Genomic DNA, 20,076 nt, shown 5'->3' with positions numbered 1-20,076 from the left:
AATATTATTCTGCTGAATCTGTGTTGCACCACCTCTAAGGCCAATATAACCTCCCTAAGGTGTGGTGCCAGAACCATATGCAATGCTCCAGGTGGAGTTTAGCCAGACCTCTGTACAATTGTAAAAAACTTGCACCCCTTTATATTCCAGCTCTCTTGAGCTGATGCCCAACAGTCTAATAGCTTTTTAAATTATTTTTATATCTGTCCACAAGCTTTTGGTGATTTCTGGCTTTGGACCCCTAAATCGCTCTGCTCGTGCAGTTTCTAGCTTCTCACCAGTTAGAAAATCCCCTCATCATCTTCCTTAGATCCAAAATGGATGACCTTACATTCGCCTACATTGAAACTCACCACTTCCACCCGGACACATAGCACCCACACACCCAACCATCCAAGTGTTAGTTTAAAGGAGGCATTAAACCGCGATAGAATAACACAAATAGCAATGTTGTCCAAACATGGTAATAACAGTGCTAATCATGATTTCTATTCTGCTAACTGCCTTCATTGTACCCACAGCGGTTATTATCATGTCTTCAGCAACTGGTAAATCAAGTTAAAACTAAGCTATCTTGTCCAGGTTTCCTCTGCTGTTCTTCAGTCCATGCTTCCTCAATGTCATGTTGAGATTTTTTTCAATGTGGTGGCATGCTTCAAGGTGATCTGAGTTAGTGGGATATTTTGTTGGGTGAATAAAGAGAAAAGGTTTAAAAAAAATACCAGCGCTACTTATAACAGACACAAAATTACTATAAAATCATCCACTTAAGCAAATAATATTATAAATAGAACTCTGGAATTAATAATATGCACATCATAAAATTCAGAATAATATAAATACTTTCTGAAAAGCGCCCTACCTTTGGGCTGACCTAACAACTCATGCCTGGCTACCATAACTAGCTATTTAAACATACTTAATGAGGACTTTACCTTCATCATTTCCTACTGCAGTTTCAGTAAACACAACTTCTTGACTTTTATTAAATTGTCCACCTCTCATGGCCTGGAACTTTCTCCACTGGAATATCAGCAAGAGCAGCAATACTTTTCACTCGCTATCAGAAACTTCACAGCATAACTCCTGACTCCGTCCTCTCCCATAACTGCTCAATTAAACTGGGCCTGTGGATCACCAACCTTCGTGCCCTGTTTAATCATGAGCTGAGCTTGAAATCTCACATCTGTGTATCATCAGCATCGCATACTCCCACTGTCATCTGCCTTTACCCTTAATTTGCGTTCACCACAACACTTTAATAACGTCAACTCGTCCAAAGTTCTACCACCTGCATCTTAACCTACACTTTCCCAGCTTAATGGCTTCAATATCACTTTTACCTATAAGATCACTCCATTGCCTTGCTCCACCTACAACATGCTCGAGTCCTACAGTTCACCTTGAACTTTATATTAACCCAGTTAGCCCTAATGCACATCATTCTCACCCTCCTCTCCACCATCAACTTCAGCCATCATGGCCCTGATTTTCATGTCTCCATCTGTGTCAGAATGGAGGCAAAACAGTTTTAAAAATGGTGGACAGGGCTCAATTCCATCTGTGGGTTGGGCTTTTCAGAACACCACCCCCACCCCCCGCCATCACTTTCATGGAGTTGCGCTAGCTTTTGCAGGAAACATGGTTCATAGCTCCTCAGGGGTGTTGTAAGCCATGGGAAAAGCCTAGTCTGGAGTCGGGAACCAATAAAACAAGCAGGCATTCAACATTCACTGTGAAGAACAATGCCCTCTTACCTTGTCATAAAGCTGTCAATTAAATATGAGCATTGAAAGTCCCATTCAAGAAATCTTTAATATACTCCATACCTCTTCATCTTTTACAATAAACACACAGGCATTGAAAAACAACATCAATGAAAGCTCAGTTTATTACAAGGTAATAAAAATGCCAATCAAGCAAAGCTAAAGTAAACAGATCCCTTTTGGGCTGAAATTATTATCCATTCTTGGAGCACAGCCAAGCATTGATAATAAGGCCTTCTGGCAACTGTATCAAAAGAAGTGGGTTGAGCAGATGGCCAGGCATCTGTTCCCCCCGCCAAACCCAAATAGTCTCATTATGAATGCTTGGCTGAACTCCAAGAATAACTAATGGACACAGCCCAACAAAGGTATCTTATTCAGCTGTAAAGGGTAGAGTTGTCTTTGTTTGATTGACAGTTGTATTATCATTCTTACCTGATCTTTCTTTGAAGCATTTTTTTCAATGTCTTTGTGTTCAAATGAACAAGATTAAGAGGTGTGAAGTTGACTAAAGGTTTGCTCAATGGGACTTTTGATACCTATGCTTGGTTGACAGCTTTATCTGAAGTTAAGAGGGGCAAAACATTTGAAAGGGACTTTTGAATGGCTATTTTTCTCATCAACATTTCAAACACCTTCCAGTGTTTTTATGTGACACATTGATTGCATACCTAGTGCATACTGGTTCAGTGGGCATGGAGTGAAATGGGGGCATGAGCACACGATGGGCCATAAGAGATATGAGGAGGCATAGAGGGGTTGTGGGGGTGAGGGTTAGAGGGACAAACAACCACAATTACATCGGGGCTGATGACCCAGTGAACAGAGGCAGGCCTTTAACCTGCCAGCCTTGCCATCCACCTGCCTCCGTTGCTGCCTTGGGAGGTGGCAGGCCCATTTCCAGCCAATGCCTGCCTTCCCAACACAAGGACAGGGTGGGTGGGCTCCTTCAAGTGGGGAAAATTTCCAACTCCTGATGCCCATTTCCTTGAAGAAATTTGCTCTCAAGCTGCCTATTTAAGGCAGGTGTTCTTGGAATATCTCTCCCCACCCTTCAAAAGCCTGTTCAAAAACTCTCTGACATTGCATTTAGTCAGCCCCCTTTACCTTCCCCCGACTCCAGGTCAGTACTTGGTCACCTGTGAAGATGTTTAAGGAAGATTTGCTAGGTTAACAAAACTAAATCAGTATGTATTTACCTTTCAGGAAGGGTAGACTCTGGATCTGATAATTCACGTATACCATGCCCAGATTCAGGAAGGTAATTTTTATCTGTAAAACAATACCACTGTTGAACAAAGACATCTCCCACATGGAGACTTTAAGCAGGCTCAAGACCCCCTTTATAAAAGAAATATCACCCATAGGACTCCTCTTGACAAAGCCTCATTCCTTCTCTACATTCCTGTTCTTACCCTCAGAATCCCTCTATATATACAATCAATGGTTTAGCTACAATTCTAATACTGTATTCAGTTTTGGGTGCCTTACTTTAGAAAGGATTTCAAAGTCATTGGAAGGATGCAGAGAGTTCCACTGAGAGGGCACCTGAAGCTTTGGCATGGACATTTTTTATCAGTCTAGAGAATGGGAAGAGAAGATCTGATGGAGGTTCTCTCCATTCTGACAGCTTTTTATGGGCTAAATCAGGAAATAAATATTTTCAGTGGTCAGTAAGTGACCAGACAGCATAACAGTATGGGATTTTAGCGACACTGGCAAGGCCAGTATTTTTTGCACATCTCTGATTGCCCTTGAGAAGGTGTTGGTGAGCCATCTTCTTGAACTGCTGGTGGTTTAGGTACACCAACAGTTCTTTTGAGAAGTGAGAGCCAGGATTTTGACCCAATGGTGATATGGTTCCATGTGCATAACTTGGAGGGGAGCTTGCAGGTGGGTTGTTCCCATGTGTCTGCTGCCCTTGTCCTTCTAGGCAGAAGAGGTTGTCAGTTTGAAAAATGCTGTTGAAGGAGTCTTGGTAAGTCACTGCAGTGCGTCTTGTACCTGGTACATGCTGCTGCTACTGTGCGTCGGTGGTAGAGGGAGTGAATGTTTAAGGTGGAGGATGAAGTCGGGGGTAGGGGTGTGGGTGGGTGGGTGCCAATCAAGCGGGCTTTGTCCTGGATGGTCTCAAGCCTCTTGAATGTTGTTGCAGCTGCACTCATCCAGGCAAGTGGAAAGTATTCCAGCCCATTCTTGACTTGTGTCTTGTAGATGGCGGACAGGCTTTTGGGAATCAGGAGTTGAGAGTTAAACACCACAGGATTTCCAGCCTCTGACCTGCTCTTGCAGCCAAAGCATTTATTAAGCTGGTCCAGTTAAGTTTCTGGTCAACAATAACACCCAGGAGGTTGATGGAGGGGGATTCATGGTTAGATTCTTTCTTGTGATGATGGTCATTCCCTTGCACTTATGTGCTGTGAATGTTACCTACCATCTATTAACACAAGCCAAAATGTTGTCCAGGTTTTTCTGTATGTGGACACGGGCTGCCTCAGTGTCTGATGACACTGAACATGGTAATCTCACTTCTGACCTTATGATGGAAGGAAGATCATTGAGGAAGCAGCTGAAGATGGTTGAGCCTAGGACAGTATCCTGAGGAACCTCTACAGTGATGTCCTAGACCTGAGACGATTGACTTCCAATGACCACAATCATCTTCCTTTGTACTGGGTATGAGTGGAGAGTTATCCCCCAGTTCCCTTTGACTTCAATTTTGTTAGGTACTTGGCTGGGTTGGATTTGTCCTGCTTTTTGTGGATAGGACAAACCTGGGCAATTTTCCACATTGTTTAGTGGGAACCAATGTTGTAGCTATACTGGCACAGCTTGGCTAGGGATGAAGCACAAGTCTTCAGTACAACTGCCAGGATGTTGTCATGGGCCCCATGTCCTTTGTTGTATCCAGTGCCATCAGCCATTTCTTGATATTATGTGGAGTGATCTGAATTGGCTGAAGACTAGTATCTATGATGTAGGGACCTAAGGAGGAGGTTAAAATGGATCATCCACTCGGCACTTCTGACTGAAGATGGTTGCAAATGCTTCAGCCTCATCTTTCACCAAAATGACAAAGGGAGAAGATAAGGGGATGAAATTAAGATATTTAACACACTTTTTTAGCTGCCATGCAGTTACATAAGGATTAAAAAGTAAACCCATGCATACATCTGAAGGGAAGTGAGCAGGGTGCCATCTTGGTGAAGAACTAACGAGATGCATCCTTTACTCGCATCTGAAGCAGGCATTAGTTTATTTGCATATTCGAGCAAGAGGCTTACACCTGCCTCTGGTCTCTATTGAAACTTTGATATGTCCAGAGGCAGATGGTACCAGTGTTGGATGCTTCTGAGAAATCCAACTCCATACACCATATACGTAAACCGCACATATTTTACATAATCATCAGCACTGCCAGTTCTGAAATCTCCAACATTCTTTCTAATCCACACCTGCAGTAACAACCTGCATACCCAGGTTGACCCCAAACCCAAAAAATTGCCAACTTGGCCGACACTCACCCTGGTCCTGCACAGATTCCTAGACCACCCAATAGCATTCCTGACCTACCAAAGTACTTCTGAGGTCTGCAATCTTCCTACCTACAATGCCCCCCAACCCATCCCCTCAACGTGGAACCCCGATCACGGACTCCAAGGTCCATCAATACTACTCCACAACCCCGTGATCAAACTTGGTCACTTAGCTGGAAACTGGAGCACTAACCTGTATGGGCTAATTTCACAGAATCATCTATATTACAATGGGATCTGAGGCCCACAATCCTGGGTTCCCAGGACCTCCTCATTTGAGGAGGAGGCTGTTAACCCAAAACAAAAACAGAATAACCTGGAAAAACTCAGCAGGTCTCGCAGCACTGGCGGAGAAGAAAAGAGTTGATGTTTCGAGTCCTCATGACCCTTCGACAGAACTGAGCAAATATAAGGAGAGGGGTGAAATATAAGCTGGTTTAAGATGGAGGGGGGGGAGAGAAGTTGGGGGGTGGTGTGGTTGCAGGGACAAGCAAGCAGTGATAGGAGCAGATAATCAAAAGATGTCACAGACAAAAGAACAAAAGAACACAAAGGTGTTGAAGGTAGTGATACTATCTAAACAAATGTGCTAATTAAGAATGGATGGCAGGGCACTAATGGTACAGCTCTAGTGGGGGTAGGGTGGAAAGACTAGCGGGGCATAAAAGATTTAAGAATAATGGAAATAGGTGGGAAAAGAAAAATCTATATAAGTTATTGGAAAAAAACAAAAGGAAGGGGGAAAACAGAAAGGGGGTGGGGATGGAGGAAGGAGTTCAAGATCTTAAGTTGTTGAATTCAATATTCAATCTGGAAGGCTGTAAAGTGCCTTATGAGGTGCTGTTCCTCCAGTTTGCGTTGGGCTTCACTGGAACAATGCAGCAAGCCAAGGACAGACATGTGGGCAAGAGAGCAGGGTGGAGTGTTAAAATGGCAAGCGACAGGGAGGTTTGGGTCATTCTTGCGGACAGACCGCAGGTGTTCTGCAAAGTGGTCGCCCAGTTTACATTTGGTCTCTCCAATGTAGAGGAGACCACATTGCAGTAGACTAAGTTCGGGGAAATGCAAGTGAAATGCTGCTTCACTTGAAAGGAATGTTTGGGCCCTTGGACGGTGAGGAGAGAGGAAGTGAAGGGGCAGGTGTTACATCTTTTGCGTGGGAAGGGGAGGTGCCATAGGTGGGGGTTGAGGAGTAGGGGGTGATGGAGGAGTGGACCAGGGTGTCCCGGAGGGAACGATCCCTACGGAATGCTGCCGGGGGGGGTGGGGGTGAAGGGAAGATGTGTTTGGTGGTGGCATCATGCTGGAGTTGGCGGAAATGGCGGAGGATGATCCTTTGAATGCGGAGGCTGGTGGGGTGATAAGTGAGGACAAGGGGGACCCTATCATGTTTCTGGGAGGGAGGAGAAGGCGTGAGGGCGGATGCGTGGGAGATGGGCCGGACACAGATGAGGGCCCTGTCAATGACCATGGGTGGAAAACCTCAGTTAAGGAAGAAGGAGGACATGTCAGAGGAACTGTTTTTGAAGGTAGCATCATCAGAACAGATGCAACAGGGCAAAGGAACTGAGAGAATGGGATGGAGTCCTTACAGGAAGCGGTGTGTGAGGAGCTGTAGTCGAGGTAGCTGTGGGAGTCAGTAGGCTTGTAATGGATATTGGTGGTCAGTCTATCACCAGTGATTGAGACAGAGAGGTCAAGGAAGAGAAGGGAAGTGTCAGAGATGGACCATGTGAAAATGATGGAGGGCTGGAGACTGGAAGCAAAATTAATAAATTTTTCCAAGTCCCGACAAGAGCATGAAGCAGCACCGAAATAATCATCAACGTACCGGAGAAAAAGTTGTGGAAGGGGGCCGGAGTAGGACTGGAACAAGGAATGTTCCACATACCCCATAAAGAGACAGGCATAGCTGGGGCCCATGCGGGTACCCATAGCCACACCTTTTATTTGGAGGAAGTGAGAGGAGTTAAAGGAGAAATTGTTCAGTGTGAGCACAAGTTCAGCCAGACGGAGGAGAGTAGTGGTGGATGGGGATTGTTCGGGCCTCTGTTCGAGGAAGAAGCTAAGGGCCCTCAGACCATCCTGGTGGGAGATGGAGGTGTAGAGGGATTGGACGTCCATGGTGAAGAGGAAGCGGTTGGCCAGGGAACTGGAAATTGTTGATGTGACGTAAGGTGTCAGAGGAATCATGGATGTAGGTGGGAACGGACTGGACAAGGGGAGATAGAACATGAAATGGTCCCCCTTGTCATCACTTGTCACCCCACCAGCCTCCGCATTCAAAGGATCATCCTCCGCCATTTCCGCCAACTCCAGCATGATGCCACCACCAAACACATCTTCCCTTCACCCCGCCTGGCGGCATTCCATAGGGATCGTTCCCTCCGGGACACCCTGGTCCACTCCTCCATCACCCCCTACTCCTCAACCCCCACCTATGGCACCTTCCCATGCCCACGCAAAAGATGTAACACCTGCCCCTTCACTTCCTCTCTCTTCACCATCCAAGGGCCCAAACATTCCTTTCAAGTGAAGCAGCATTTCACTTGCATTTCCCCCAACTTATCTACTGTATTCGTTGCTCCCAATGTGGTCTCCTCTACATTGGAGAGACCAAATGTAAACGGGGTGACCGCTTTGCAGAACACCTGCGGTCTGTCCGCAAGAATAACCCAAAACCTCCCTGTTGCTTGCCATTTTAACACTTCACCCTGCTCTCTTGCCCACATGTCTGTCCTTGGCTTGCTGCATTGTTCCAGTGAAGCCCAACGCAAACTGGAGGAACAGCACCTCATCTTCCGACTAGGCACTTTACACCCTTCCGGACTGAATATTGAATTCAACAACTTTAGATGTTGAACTCTTGAACTCCCTCCTCCATCCTCACCCCCTTTCCGTTTCTTCCCCTTCTTTTGTTTTTTTCCAATAATTAAAATAGATTTCTCTCTTCCTACCTATTTCCATTATTTTTAATTCTTTAATGCCCCGCTAGTCTTTCCACCCCACCCACATTAGAGCTGTACCTTTAGTGCCCTACCATCCATTCTTAATTAGCACATTCGTTTAGATAATATAACTACCTTCAACACCTGTGTTCTTTTGTCTGTGACATCATTTGATTATCTGCTACTACCACTGCTTGCTTGTCCCTACAACCACACCACCCCCCTCCACTTCTCTTCCCCCCCCACCCCCAACACCCCCACCACCACCACCCCCACCCACCCCCCCACCCCCACCCCACCCCCGCACAGTAAACCAGCTTATATTTCACCCCTCTCCTTATATTCGCTCAGTTCTGTGGAAGGGTCATGAGGTCTCCAAACGTCAACTCTTTTCTTCTCCGCTGATGCTGCCAGACCTGCTGAGTTTTTCCAGGTAATTCTGTTTTTGCTTTGGATTTCCAACATCCGCAGTTTTTTTGTTTTTATGGCTATTAACCCTGTCCGTCTGAGCTGCCTAAAAATGGGCACTTCTGAATTTATCCCTCTGAGAGTTATTTTTACACCAATTTTATTAGGATATAGAACAGTCCACAAAAAACTGGACTGGAAATAGAACTCTTGTGAAAGGGAAGTGGATAAACAGAGGAATGGAACTAAGTATAGGCCTCTTTAAGAGAGCTAGCACAAATATGAAGGGCCTGAAGGCTTTCTGCCGATTTATGAACTTTAATCATCCAATACGGCTTCTCCTTGTTTCAAACTCTTATTTTTATCTGTTATGCCACACTAAAATACTCACCTTATCACTGGTGTAAATTATGGCACTTAAAGAGGTTTCTGTGGACTTCACACCAGATTTCTCAAATTGTGCCTCTATGTGTCCATTGCCAGGTATCATTGGACTCTGCAGGGATAAAATGCAAATCACTTGTTAATGAGAGAATTACAGAGAAACATTATTTACTACATTCAGTGTAGACTGCTTCTACACCCACCAAATCAGTTGCTATTCATCCTTCCATGAATTATCTTTGAAAAAACATTTTTAAATAACCTATTAGGCATTTACTATATTTGTGTGTTCATTAGAGATCATCACATATTAATAATCAATGGACGAGCTTCACTGTTAATCCAAATTAAGCAGCAAAGATCCAATAAAAACAAAAAAACTGCGGATGCTGGAAATCCAAAACAAAAACAGAATTACCTGGAAAAACTCAGCAGGTCTGGCAGTTCTGTCGAAGGGTCATGAGGACTCGAAACGTCAACTCTTTTCTTCTCCGCCGATGCTGCCAGACCTGCTGAGTTTTTCCAGGTAATTCTGTTTTTGTTTAGCAAAGATCCAATGCCATGTTTGTACTTGTTGGTAACTAGAATGAAGCTTTCAGCGCTACCTCCCTTTAAAATTTCACCTTTCCAAAGTGACACAAAAAGGTACTCAGTGTCACGTTCTTCCCAGTCACATATATAGTGGCATTCCCAACAGACAAATCTGCTTGTTATTCAGGAAAGTAGGCAATGAGGAGACGGAGAGATCTGCTGTTAACTGTTAAAATAACATTATTGCCACAAACATGTGTTTAATGAAGGATCTCTTGGTGCCTCAGGTTAAGAAGGAGCTCAGCACCTGGTCCCTTCTATAAGAGGCCTAATACTTAGGACCCTTTCTATAAACAGGGCATTGCTTCAGTGCCCCTTTTATAGACAAAACCTTGTCCTCAGGATCTCATCCTTAGGACTCTTTCTACAGGGAGTACCTCACTGTTGGGGCTCCTTCTATAGGCAGTATCTCACCCTCAGGATCCCTTCTATAGGCAATAACTCATCCTCAGGATCCTACCCATAGGCAGTACCTGTCCTCAGGATCCCTTCTATAAGCCATACTTCACCCTCAAGACTTTTCTGTCTTTGAGGGCCTCACCCTCAAGATCTTGTCCTCAGAACCACGGGAGAAGCAGAAGTTTGCCATCAGGTCCCACTGTGTATCAGGACCATCAGGGCCTTTCTTTCATTGCTTGACTAATCTCATTTTTAAATGGTGTTTGCCATCATTTCCAAGCATTAAAAGCTCACCAGCATAGCATGATAGTATTTAAAACAACCCAATCATATGCTGACAGTACGTAACTCTCAGGGACATTGAAGACTAACTTCGCTCTGTCATTTAACTTCATAAAAGTGTGAATAAACTGGCTCAAAATCTTACTTTGACCAGCACAAAGATGCAGACTGAGTGGAATCGATACTGTCTTGAATCAAATGTCGTAACAAATGAACTGCCTTCAATGGAACATCGGCCTGGACACAGGAAGTTAATGCATTTCCACTGCCCCATCAAACACACGCTGTACAAACAGTAAACATATTGAATGTAAATAATTCACACATAAGACAATAATACATATTGTCAACATATTCTTCCTTCAGGAATAATTCTACACCTGGCTAACTTTGTAGCAATTGTTAAAAATGTCTCATTCTGAGACATTTTCCTCTGGTGTTCTCCTGTAAGCTGTCATAGCTTTTGTGGAAATCCAACTGCGGGGTCAATCCAGGTTTTTGCCAATATTATGTTGAAGCTACTGCAGCTGATCATGACCAAAGATTACATTTATATGGAAAAAACCTTAGGTCTGGATTTTCTTGGAGCTTCTCTCAACTTTGCCATCATAACTTTCACAGATGATCAACTAAAGCCTTTCCAATATGTTCTATTTTGATATGTATTACTGACTAGGATAACAGGTACAATTTCAAAGTTTGCAGATGACAAGAAACTCTCAATGTTAACATTCAAAAGTGAAATGGAAGGGAAAAAATTACAGGGCAATGGGGAAAAGCTCAGAAGTAGGATTAATTGGATAGTCCTACAAAAAATAATGGCAGAGGTACAATGGGCCAAAAAGCCTTTCTGTGCTGTATAATTCTATACTGTACATGAAACATTCGCATAGCCATGGAATGAGCCCAAGTGACTCCTTTCAAACAATTTTACTGCCTCACTGGAATTATCCTGTGCATGTACACAAAACTAATACTTGTCATGAGACAATGCCCCTTTATTTTTGAAAATATAATTTTGCAACTTTCAACTGAGTAGAAATTTTGCAATTTGAACTGAGACAGAAAAAACTGGTCATAACATACTGCAGTTGCCCTGCAGTAAAATTGGAAATAAAAGTCGTACAGCCTCACTCCTTTTTCCCCTCCAGCTGGTTTCCTCCCTGCCTTGCTACATTTGGATGTCCTCCCTCCTTTCACAATGTATAGGCTCCTCTCTGTGGTGATACTATGAAATCTTCCTGTTCTTTAAATTCAGGACTGACCAAGGGTAAAATAATTTTAATTCACCTGCATAGCTTTGAAATGCAGCTGACAGTTGAATAATAAATTATAAATTGAGTGCTTTGTTACTGACATTAACAATACCTTAACAGACATACATCTACCCATTTTACTTGTTGACCTCATTTCTGGAGGTGCAGGTTTTCCCACAACATCCCTGAAATGGACAAATAAGTTTGCATTTTCTGCCTTAATTTTACCCCTATTTATTCCTGTGTTAAAGTATTGAAGCTGGGAATAGCGGTCTCCAAAACACCAGTCCAGATTTTGAGCACAGCAGCAAAGTGATGATGCTTGATGCTGACCTTGAAGGAAGCTGCCCACAAAGATCTTGCAAGCCTTGTTGCATGGCTTTCACCTTTCCTGATATTATTTTCATTCTGGCATCAGCTTTAGGAATCTATGGTGTCGACCAATGGGGATTCCAACAAGCAGGCTAAGCAGCAAATTACATTGAAACATTTTCACAAACAGCAAATTAGGAAGTAACAGGTGGATTTTATCATTCACTCCCTAATTGCCCTTGAGAAGGTGGTGGTGAGCTGCCTTCTTGAACTGCTGCAGTCCATGTGGTGTGGGTACACCCACAGTACTGTTAGGGAGGGGGTTCCAGGATTTTGACCCAGAGGTAATGAAGGAATGGCAATATATTTCCAAGTCAGGATGGTGAGTGGCTTGGAGAGGAACTTTGAGGTGGTGGTGTTCCCATGTGTCTGCTGCTCTTATCCTAGATGGTAGTGGTTGTGGGTTTGAAAGGTGCTGCCTAAGGACCTTGGTGAGTTTCTGCAGTGCATCTTGTAGATGGTACACACTGTTTCCACTATTTGTCAGTGGTGGAGGGAGTGGATGTTTGTGGATGGGGTGCCAATTGAGTGGGCTGCTTTGTCCTGGATGGTGTCAAACTTCCTGAGTGTTGTTGGAGCTGCACGCATCCAGGCAAGTGGAGAGCATTCCATCACACTCCTGATGTGCACTGTAGATTGGACAGGCTTTGGAGAGTCAGGAGCTGAGTTACTTGCCACAGGATTCCTAGCCTCTGACCTGCTCTTGTAGCCACAGTACTTATATAGCTAGTTCAGTTCAGTTCCTGGTTAATGGTAACCTCCAAGATGTTGACAGTGGGGGATTCAGCGATGGTAATGACATTGAATGTCAAGAGGTGATGGTTAGATGGCCAGTGCTTGGCACTTGTGTGGCATGAATGTTACTTGTCACTTGTCAGCCCAAGCCTGGATGTTATCCAGTTCTTGCTGCATTTCGACATGGACTGTTTCAGTATCTGAGGAGTCGCCAATGGAGCAAAACATTGTGCAATCATCAGCGAATATTCCCACTTCTGACCTTATGATGGAAGGAAGGTCATTGATGAAGCAGCTGAAGATGGTTGGGCCTAGGACACTACCCTGATGAACTCCTGCAGTGATGTCCTGGAACTGAGATGGCTGACCTCCAACAACCATCTTCCTTTGTGTTAGGCATGACTCCAACCAGCGGAGAGTTTTTCCACTGATTCCCATTGACTCCAATTTTTACAATTTTACAGCAAAATTAGTACCATAGTTTTCATAACAAGTGGAAGGTAATATCAATTTTGTGATTTCTAATTGATTTCCCTCGTGAGGACTTCAGCAGTGCAGCCTGTGGAGGGTTGGGGAAACAGTGACAGAAACTTTTGGATTTCCACATTTAACTGAACATGTGTGGACACTAGAAGTTGCTGTCAGTTAAGTAGAGTAGTGATGGAGATCTCTGACAGGTTTGCCATATTACAGCCACAGAATCTAGTCCAATAGGGTAGATTTTTAACTTAAGCAAGTGTTGTGAACCAGCTACCCATTATAGAAACAGTATCATTTTCATATCATTACAATCAATGAAAATGCAAATGTTGCAATTTCCATCATGATTAATCATCAAATTGAAAATTTACTCCAAGGTTTGTACTAAATGATAGTAGTAGGATTTTATTTTACCAGTTTCTGCAGAGTGCAGATATTTTATCTCCAGGACTGTAGAATGCCCCATTCCAAGTGCAGGGACACTCATATAGATGTATGCACATGCCTTTGTTGGTAATGTCATCAAAAACTGTACCTGTGGAAAATATAGCAGTAAGTATATACTCTGATGGAAGAATTACTCAACCGCAGGTCATTTCTCATATCTACACATCTCCATTCTAAGCTTATTATTCTCCTGGTCCGAGAGGGACATCTTTTGCAGAGTAGAAGGATTATAATCTGATGGTTATCCTAATACTTGCAATAACATAGGTAAGTTACGTTTAAAAAACTCCCAGGCCCCTTTACAACATAAATAGCAGTACATATGATGAATAGCTCATTCAGAAGAAACCTTTTCATCCAATGAGTGATAAGAATATGGAACTTTAGAGAAGAAAAGATGCAAGGAGGCTCAAGTGGAGTATATGCACTGGCATGAACTGGTTGGGCTGAATGGCTTTTTTCTGTGCTGATTATCCTATGTATTCCAATGTAATTACCAAAAAAGTATTTAGTACAGTCATTTTTGTAACTTCAGTTAAAAATGCACCTCATGCAATGAAAATAAATGAGCTTTCTCAATATTTTTATTGCTAACCCTTTGTGACAGAAGGTGAAGAACGCTTTTTAATAGAAGCAATAATACTTCAACATTATCTGCAATATTAGCTGATTAACATTCAAACCATATTTTGCATTGAAAATGTTCACTTGCAATTTTGCTAGTTTTCTACTCTTCACCACCTAATGCTGTTCAATAATGACCTGAGAGTAAATATTGTTGATGGATATTGTCTGGATGGGGATTTCATCAAAAACGTTCCTGTTCACTGCCATAACTTCACTAGAAGTGTGTGGAATCCCCCTGATGCACATAAATTGAGGTTCTTCTCTGCTTCTGAGAGAGCAGGAGATCTTCTACAGAAATTCACAGCCAAGACATTAAATTCTTTAGATAAAAGCAAAATACTGCAGATGCTGGAAATCTAGAACAAAAACAAAAATACCTGGAAAAACTCAGCAGGTCTGACAGCATCTGTGGAGAGAAACACAGTTGACGTTTTGAGTTCATATGACCCTTCATCAGAACTAAGGCATATAGAAACGAGATGAAATATAAGCTGGTAGAAGGGGGTGGGACAGGAGAGCTCGATAGGGGGCCAGTGATAGGTGGAGGCCAAGAAGAGACTGCCAAAGATGTCATAGACAAAAGGACAAAGGAGTGTTGACAGTCATGATATTATCTAAAGGATGTGCTAATGGGGACATTAAGGGAGGTAAGCAGGACAAGCTAGTGGCAAATGGCCCTAGTGTGGGTGGGGTGAGGGGAAGGGTTCAAAATGGGCTAAAAAGTCAAGATGAAACATTAGATTGAAATAAATTTAAAAATAGGAGGGAAAAGAAAAAAATATAGTTGTAAAAAATTATAAATTATTGGAAAAAGGGGGATCGGAAATGGGGTAGGGATGGAGGAGAGAGTTCATGATCTGAAATTGTTGAACTCATTATTAAGTACGGAAGGCTGTAAAGGGCCTAGTCGGAAGATGAGGTGTTGTTTCTCCAGTTTGCGTTGAGCTTCACTGGAACATTGCAGCAGGCCAAAGACGGACATGTGGGCAAGAGAGCAGGGTGGTGTGTTGAACTGGCAAGCGACAGGGAAGTTTTTGTCATGCTTGCGGACAGACCGAAGGTGTTCTGCAAAGCGGTCACCCAGTCTGCGTTTGGTCTCTCCAATGTAGAGGAGACCACATTGGGAGCAGCGAATGCAGTAGACTAAATTGAGGGAAGTGCAGGTGAAATGCTGCTTCACTTGAAAGGAGTGTTTGGGCCCTTGGACGGTGAGAAGATGGAAAGTAAAGGGGCAGGTGTTGCACCTTCTGCGGTTGCATGGGAAAGTGCCGTGGGAGGGGTTTGAGGTATAGGGGGTGATGGAGGAGTGGACCAGGGTGTCGCAGAGGGAACAATCCCTGTGGAAAGCTGCTGGGTTGCGGGGGGGGGGGGGTGGTGAAGGGAAGATGTGGCATCATGCTGGAGTTGGCAGAAACGGCGGAGGATGATCCTTTGAATGCAGAGGCTGGTGGGGTGATAAGTGAGGACAAGGAGGACCCCATCATGGTTCTGGGAGGGAGAGGAAGGTGTGAGAGTGGATGCGCGGGAGATGGGCCGGACACGGTTGAGGGCCCTGTCAATCACAGTGGGTGGAAAACCTTGGTTAAGGAAGAAGGAAGACATGTCAGAGGAACTGTTTTGAAAGGTAGCATCATCAGAACAGATGCGAGAGAGGCGAAGGAACTGAGAGAATGGGATGGAGTCCTTACAGGAAGCGGTGTGTGAGGAGCTGTAGTCGAGGTAGCTGTGGGAGTCGGTAGGCTTGTAATGAATATTATTGGACAGTCTATCACCAGAAATTGCGAGTGAGAGGTCAAGGAAGGGAAGTGTCAGTGATGGACCATGTGAAAATAATGGAGGGGTGGAAATTGGAAGCAAAATTAATACATTTTTCCAGATCCAGACAAGAGCATGAAGCAGCACCGAAGTAATCATCGATGTACCGGAGAAAGAGTTGTGGGAGGGGGCCTGAGTAGGACTGGATCAAGGAATGTTCCACACACTCCATAAAGAGAAAGGCATAACTGGGCCCATGTGGGTACCCATAGCCACACCTTTTATTTGGAGAAAGTGAGAGGAGTTTAAGGAGAAATTGTTCAGCCAGACGGAGGAGAGTAGCGGTGGATGGGGATTGTTCGGGCCTCTGTTCAAGGAAGAAGCGGAGAACCCTCACACCATCCCGGTGGGGGATGGAGGTGTAGAGGGATTGGACATCCATGGTGAAGAGGAGGCGGTTGGAGCCAGGGAACTGTAAATTCTTGATATGCAGTAGGGCGTGAGAGGAGAGGTTAAATTCTTTAGGTTTATTCAAGGCTAAGTCACACTCAGCCAAGTTTTAGTCAAGAGTCCAAAATGTTAATTTTGCCTTCTTTTGCAGGCACTGATGAATTCGCAGTGCAATTCCAGAATTTTGTTTCATTTTGGATTTCCAGAGTTTGCAGCCATTCCCCTTTATCACTATTTTCTAACTCATTTGAGGAAGTGAGTTTACCTTCTGGGCAGAAGCATCCATATGTGCCGTGACTATCACAGGTAGAGCGCAGGTTGGAACATGTAGGAAAGCAGGGGGATCCACTCTCCAAGTATACCTGACTCGTTGGGCATTTGAGTGGAGCTAAAATGAACAGAGGTGTGTTACAATCCTGTGAAATGAGGATATATTCTGCATTTAGGAAGTTCTGGAGCAAATTAAGCACCTGAATTAACTTGGTTTAAATGCTCTTCAGGACTCTTCAGAATGAGTAAAAGTTTTCAACGTATTAAATAATAGCACAGCTCTTCTTAGAGTCACTGAGAGAATTTAGTATTAACCCTCCATTAATGTTTAATACAGAATCTTAAAGGTGAATTATTCTTAGAATCAAACATAACAATCTTTTGTATAGAACACATAAGTGGAATAGGATAAAATATCAAAATCTACCATTGAGGTGTAGGAAACAATGAGATTGATACAAATCACCTGCAACAGGACATAGATAGGCTGGAAGATAAACCTGCTGCAAATTCCACAATGTTGTTTCATTTTGGATTTCCAGAGTTTGCAGCTATTCTGATTTCTCTTTATTTTCTAGCTAAAACTGAACTTGATTTGAAATGATAGACAAGTGCCAGATGGAATTTAATGCACAGATGGGTGACGTAATACATTTTGGCAGAAGGAATAGGGAGAGACGATGTAGACTTATGGCACAGTCCTAAAAGAGCCAGAGGCACCCGAGGATTCACAGGCATAGATCCTTGAGGGTGGCAGGACATATTAAAAGAGTAGTTAGAAAAGCCTGTGGGATCTTAGGCTTCATAAATAGAAGAATTAGGTACAAAACCAAGGCAGCTGAACCTTTGTAAAACACCCAATTCTGGTCACCACACATTAGGAAGGATGTGAGGGTCCTTGAGAAGGTGCAGAAGAGATTCACTAGAATGGTTCTGGATATGAAGGATTTTAGTTACGAGGTTAGGTTAGGTTGGAAAAGCTGGGATTGTTCTCCTTGGAGCAAAGGAGATTGAGAGGAGATTTAATAGAGGTGTACAAGATTATGACAGGCTCAGATAAGGTAGACAAAGAAAAGTTGTTCCCATTAGCTGATGATACAAAGAGATTTAAGGTTTTGGGCAAGAGATGCAGGGGGATGTGAGGAAGACTTTTTTACACAGCAGCAGGTAATGACCTGAACTTGCTGCTAATGAGAGTGGTGGAAGCAGAGAAGATTAATGATTTCAATAGGGAATTGGATGGACAGTCGAAAATAAACTTGCATGGCTACAGATATAGAGCTTGGGAATGAGAATTATTAGATTGTTCTATAGACAGCTGACACTGACTCAATAGGTCAAATAGTTTCTTTCAATGCCATAATGACTCATTGGGTTTAATTTACTGGCATGGCAGCGGCTCTGTCCACCTGCCGGAAAACCAGTGGCAATCCCACTGCGGCCTTTTCCAGGACCCTCAAAGGGATAAATATCTGTCTGGCAATCCATGTTCCTGTGGCTTTGAATGTGAAGAGCCTACTTCCAGGAGCTGTCAGTCAATCAGAAGACTGACATCTCCTCAAGCTTAGCAGCACCACTGGGAGCGCTGGTACTGCTGGGGCCACAGCAGGAACAAAAGGCATTGATGGAAGCCTGAGAAGAGGATGAGTGAGACAAGCTCACCAGGGCCAGTCAGGCAGGCCCCAGAGAGAGTGTGAGGAGGGCAGTGGGGAGCCTTACAGTGGGCATGGCCCTTGCCGGTGGCAGGGCTCGCACGGTGCAAAGCCTCATATGGTGCCCAATCGGAGAGCCGCACTGCCAAGCCCACATGCAGTCTGCCAGGGTTTACCTGGAAATCTGCCCATGTGGTGCGGAGCCCCCCGCAAGCACTGGCAGTGGGATGAGGCCCTTAAGTGGTCCTTCGTGCATGAGTCACAAAATGTTTGGATGCAGGTACAGCAAGTAATTAAGAAGGATAATGGAATGTTACCCTTTATTACAAGAGGGATTGGACACATGTCTGTGCAAACTTGATGGGCCGAAGGGCCTCTACTGCTCTGTGTGATTCTGTGATTCTATGTTATGCTTCAGTTATACAGGGCATTGGCGAGACCGCATCTTGAATACTTTGTGCAGTTTTGGGACAGGAGGCGGGGACATTGAATATTTTTTAAGGCAGAGGTTGATAGATATTGTTAGACAAGGAAATCAAAGGTTACTGCGGATAGATGTGGAATTCAAAAGACAAATAGATCAGCCATGATCTTATTGAATGGCAGAATGGGCTCAAAGGGCAGAATGGCCTACTTCTGCTCCTATTTCATATGCTCACATGAAATGCAAGGAACTCAATTGACCTGGGATTTAAGGAAGGATGTAAATGCATTGGAGGTGGTTCAGAGGAAGTTTACTAGATTGATACCTAGAATGAGTGGCTTGTCTTATGAGGAAAGGTTGGACAGACTGGGCTTGATTCTACTGGAGTTTAGAAGAGTGAGGGATGATCTGATTGAAGAATATAAGATCTTGAACGGTATTGACAAGGTGGATGTCAAAAGGATGTTTCCTCTTGTGGGAGAGTCCAGAACAAGGGGGCACAGTTTAAAATTAAGGGTAGTCCTTTTAGGACAGAAATGAGGAGGGTTGTGCGACTTTGGAACGCCTTGCCTCAGGAGGCGGGGACATTGAATATTTTTTAAGGCAGAGGTTGATAGATATTGTTAGACAAGGAAATCAAAGGTTACTGGGGATAGATGTGGAATTCAAAAGACAAATAGATCAGCCATGATCTTATTGAATGGCAGAGTGGGCTCAAAGGGCAGAATGGCCTACTTCTGCTCCTATTTCATATGCTCACATGAAATGCAAGGAACTCAATTGACCTGGGATGGGAAGGCCTGACTTAATTGGGGAAAGGCAAGAAGGCAATTGGCACTTCCACCCTGCACCTTCCTGCCTGATTTCTGACCCCTGGCCCTCATCACTTCCAAGCCTGCTCTTGGGTGGTGTTGGGGGGTGGGGGGGGGGGTATTAAATTCTTCCATTTGACTCCAGGTTCCTCACATCACACTCCACTCCTACTGCAACTCTTATTGGCCTCACTGAGAATTTAGAATTACTCTTACTATTAAATGCAGTATCTCAAAGGTGGATTATTTTGATAATCAACCGTGACAAATTTTCTATAAAACATATTTCCATTTGTATAGCATCTTATCTCTCTGTGTTTCATATATATTAAATTACTTTGATATGCAATGGCTGTGATTATTTGGATTTGGCAAGATTCTAACTGTGATGAATAATTGGTTAATCTATCTCTTGTTGTGTTGATCTAATGAGAATTGTTGGTCAGGCCACCTTTGAGTTGGTCCAAGTTGAGTGGAATGCC

At 43.8% G+C, this 20,076-nt stretch overlaps 1 protein-coding gene across 1 annotated transcript; it reads right to left on the bottom strand.

Moving 5' to 3' along the window:
- Positions 1 to 321: 321 nt before the first annotated feature.
- LOC121283402 (mucin-6-like) lies at positions 322 to 13,599 on the bottom strand. Its single transcript, XM_041197957.1, has 5 exons — positions 13,572 to 13,599; positions 10,460 to 10,598; positions 9,050 to 9,154; positions 2,966 to 3,038; positions 322 to 665 (listed from the first exon to the last, which is right to left on the bottom strand). Exons 2-5 carry the CDS (start codon positions 10,586 to 10,588, stop codon positions 565 to 567), a joined length of 408 nt encoding a protein of 135 aa, XP_041053891.1. The 5' UTR covers positions 10,589 to 10,598; positions 13,572 to 13,599; the 3' UTR covers positions 322 to 564.
- Positions 13,600 to 20,076: the final 6,477 nt, after the last annotated feature.

The sequence above is a fragment of the Carcharodon carcharias genome, chromosome 10 (assembly GCF_017639515.1).
Source record: "Carcharodon carcharias isolate sCarCar2 chromosome 10, sCarCar2.pri, whole genome shotgun sequence".
Lineage (NCBI taxonomy): Eukaryota > Metazoa > Chordata > Chondrichthyes > Lamniformes > Lamnidae > Carcharodon > Carcharodon carcharias.
The sequence above is the reverse complement of the archived record's forward strand: the minus strand, read 5'-3'. Positions and strand labels throughout refer to the sequence as shown.

What these genes read in the sequence shown, in the direction of transcription:
- LOC121283402 (XM_041197957.1), bottom strand. Translation starts at nt 10,588, where the DNA reads ATGGGGCAGTGGAAATGCATTAACTTCCTGTGTCCAGGCCGATGTTCC. An exon ending in GCATCTTTGTGCTGGTCAAA is followed by an intron (nt 9,155 to 10,459) that starts GTAAGATTTTGA and finishes TTATCCCTGCAG; the next exon opens with AGTCCAATGATACCTGGCAA. An exon ending in GAGTCTACCCTTCCTGAAAG is followed by an intron (nt 666 to 2,965) that starts GTAAATACATAC and finishes CCACTAACTCAG; the next exon opens with ATCACCTTGAAGCATGCCAC.